This window comes from Tupaia chinensis, unplaced genomic scaffold (assembly GCF_000334495.1).
Source record: "Tupaia chinensis unplaced genomic scaffold, TupChi_1.0 Scaffold000140_1, whole genome shotgun sequence".
In the NCBI taxonomy this organism is placed as follows: domain Eukaryota; kingdom Metazoa; phylum Chordata; class Mammalia; order Scandentia; family Tupaiidae; genus Tupaia; species Tupaia belangeri.
Genome location: NW_006159610.1, coordinates 9,728,905 through 9,730,489, shown reverse-complemented (window position 1 = coordinate 9,730,489; position 1,585 = coordinate 9,728,905). Strand labels below are relative to the sequence as shown.

The 1,585-nt window shown below is 41.6% G+C and overlaps 1 protein-coding gene across 1 annotated transcript in view; it reads left to right on the top strand.

Annotated features, from left to right (window-relative positions):
* The window catches only part of LOC102497494 (serine protease 58-like), a 7,051-nt gene that overhangs the window by 613 nt on the left and 4,853 nt on the right, over positions 1–1,585 (top strand). The window contains exon 2 of the mRNA XM_006145074.3: positions 819–972. Within this exon, the coding sequence (XP_006145136.1) occupies positions 819–972 (154 nt within the window). The remainder of the gene's footprint in view (positions 1–818; positions 973–1,585) is intronic.

Here is a 1,585-nt window from a genome sequence, read left to right as displayed (position 1 = left end):
TTCCTTTCCCTGGGAAGAAAAACATACAGAACATGGTTCAAGAAAGGAAGACCAGCTGGGTTAGGCTCTCTGGAAGCCCTTGTTTTTCCATTCCTTTCACCACCAAAGTCTCAGACAGTATTTAATTTGTTTTGCTCCTGTTCTTGACAAAGCTTTATTAAATAATAGTTTTATTTAGAAATAAATAAAAAATTGTATTAAGAAATAAGAGGGTTTTTATTTAATTACTTATTTTTTGGAGAGGTTTTTGCTATAGGGTATGTGCACTCGCCAGAAAGAGAGAGACAGAGAGATAGAAAGCAAGAAATCACCCCCCAGGGGGGATGGCCACGCCACAATCCCTTCTCTTTCACTCTCCTCTCAGGATCTTGGGCACGCATGGACGCGCACCCGGCGTTAGTTTAAGCCGCTGGGTCTGGGACTCGACCGCAGTCAACTACATGGGAGTCCAGCAACATAGCCATTATGCTAATTGCTGATGCCAAGAAATAATGGTTTTAAAGTAATAATTGTTTTTCGTGTTTCTAATACAAGTCACTGCCCATCAGTGTCTCCAGTCAGCCCAAGCTGAGTCTTTGAGCTAGTTTCACCGAACTTCAAAAGTAGTCTATCTCAAGCAAAGACACGGGTCAATTACTTTCCCATGTATAGCTTGGATGGCATGCATAATTGCCTCTTATTTTTTAAATATATGAATAATTTGAAGACCTTAATATTATCTTTGAAACATTAGATTAGTGAAAGCTATCCTAGTCAGTTGTAGTCACTTCAACTTTTTGTCTCTTCTTCCACCTCTGGCCCATCCTTTGGGTCTCCAGGACTTATTCTAGCTGAAGAGTATGAAGATACATCAGAAGAAGAGAAAGATTTTACTATTCCTTACATGGTCTATCTCCAGTCCAACTCAGAACCCTGTGTGGGATCCCTCATTCACCCTGAGTGGGTACTGACAGCTGCCCACTGCTCCCCACCGTAAGTACGCTTTTGTTTTCGGGAGCTGGGAGAGAACTATACAGATTGAAGTCATTCTGTTGGGCAAGCAGTAGCAGGTGGTGTGGTGGCTAAGGCACTGGACTCCCACATGGCCAACTGTGATTGGATTCTTGGACCTGGCAACTTGCTTCCTCACTTTCTCTCTCTCTCCTCAAATTAAAATAATTTCAACAACAATAAGTAAAATTAAATAATTATTTTAAAAAAAGAAGGTCAGTCTAGTGTGGCATCTTGATAAGTCTTAAAAGACATTAGAAGACCCAGGAAAAGAGAAACTCTTCCTCCCTATGGGGAGTAGAGTATACATTTGGGGGACCAACAGTTGGCATGGTGTTTAAGCTGCTGGACTCCCACGTGGCTAACCACTGTTTGGGTCTCAGAGCCAGCAGCTTGAAAATCACACCGGATACAAGCACATACGTGCCCAAATTCCAGGAGGAGAATGGAGAAGGGATTGCAGTGTGGCGCCATACCTTCTGGGGGGGTGATTTCTCACTTTCCCTCTCACTGTTTCTGTCTCTTTCTGTCAAGCACATGCACCCTATGGCAAAAAAAAAAAAAAAAAAAAAAAAAAAAAAAAAAAAAAAAAAAA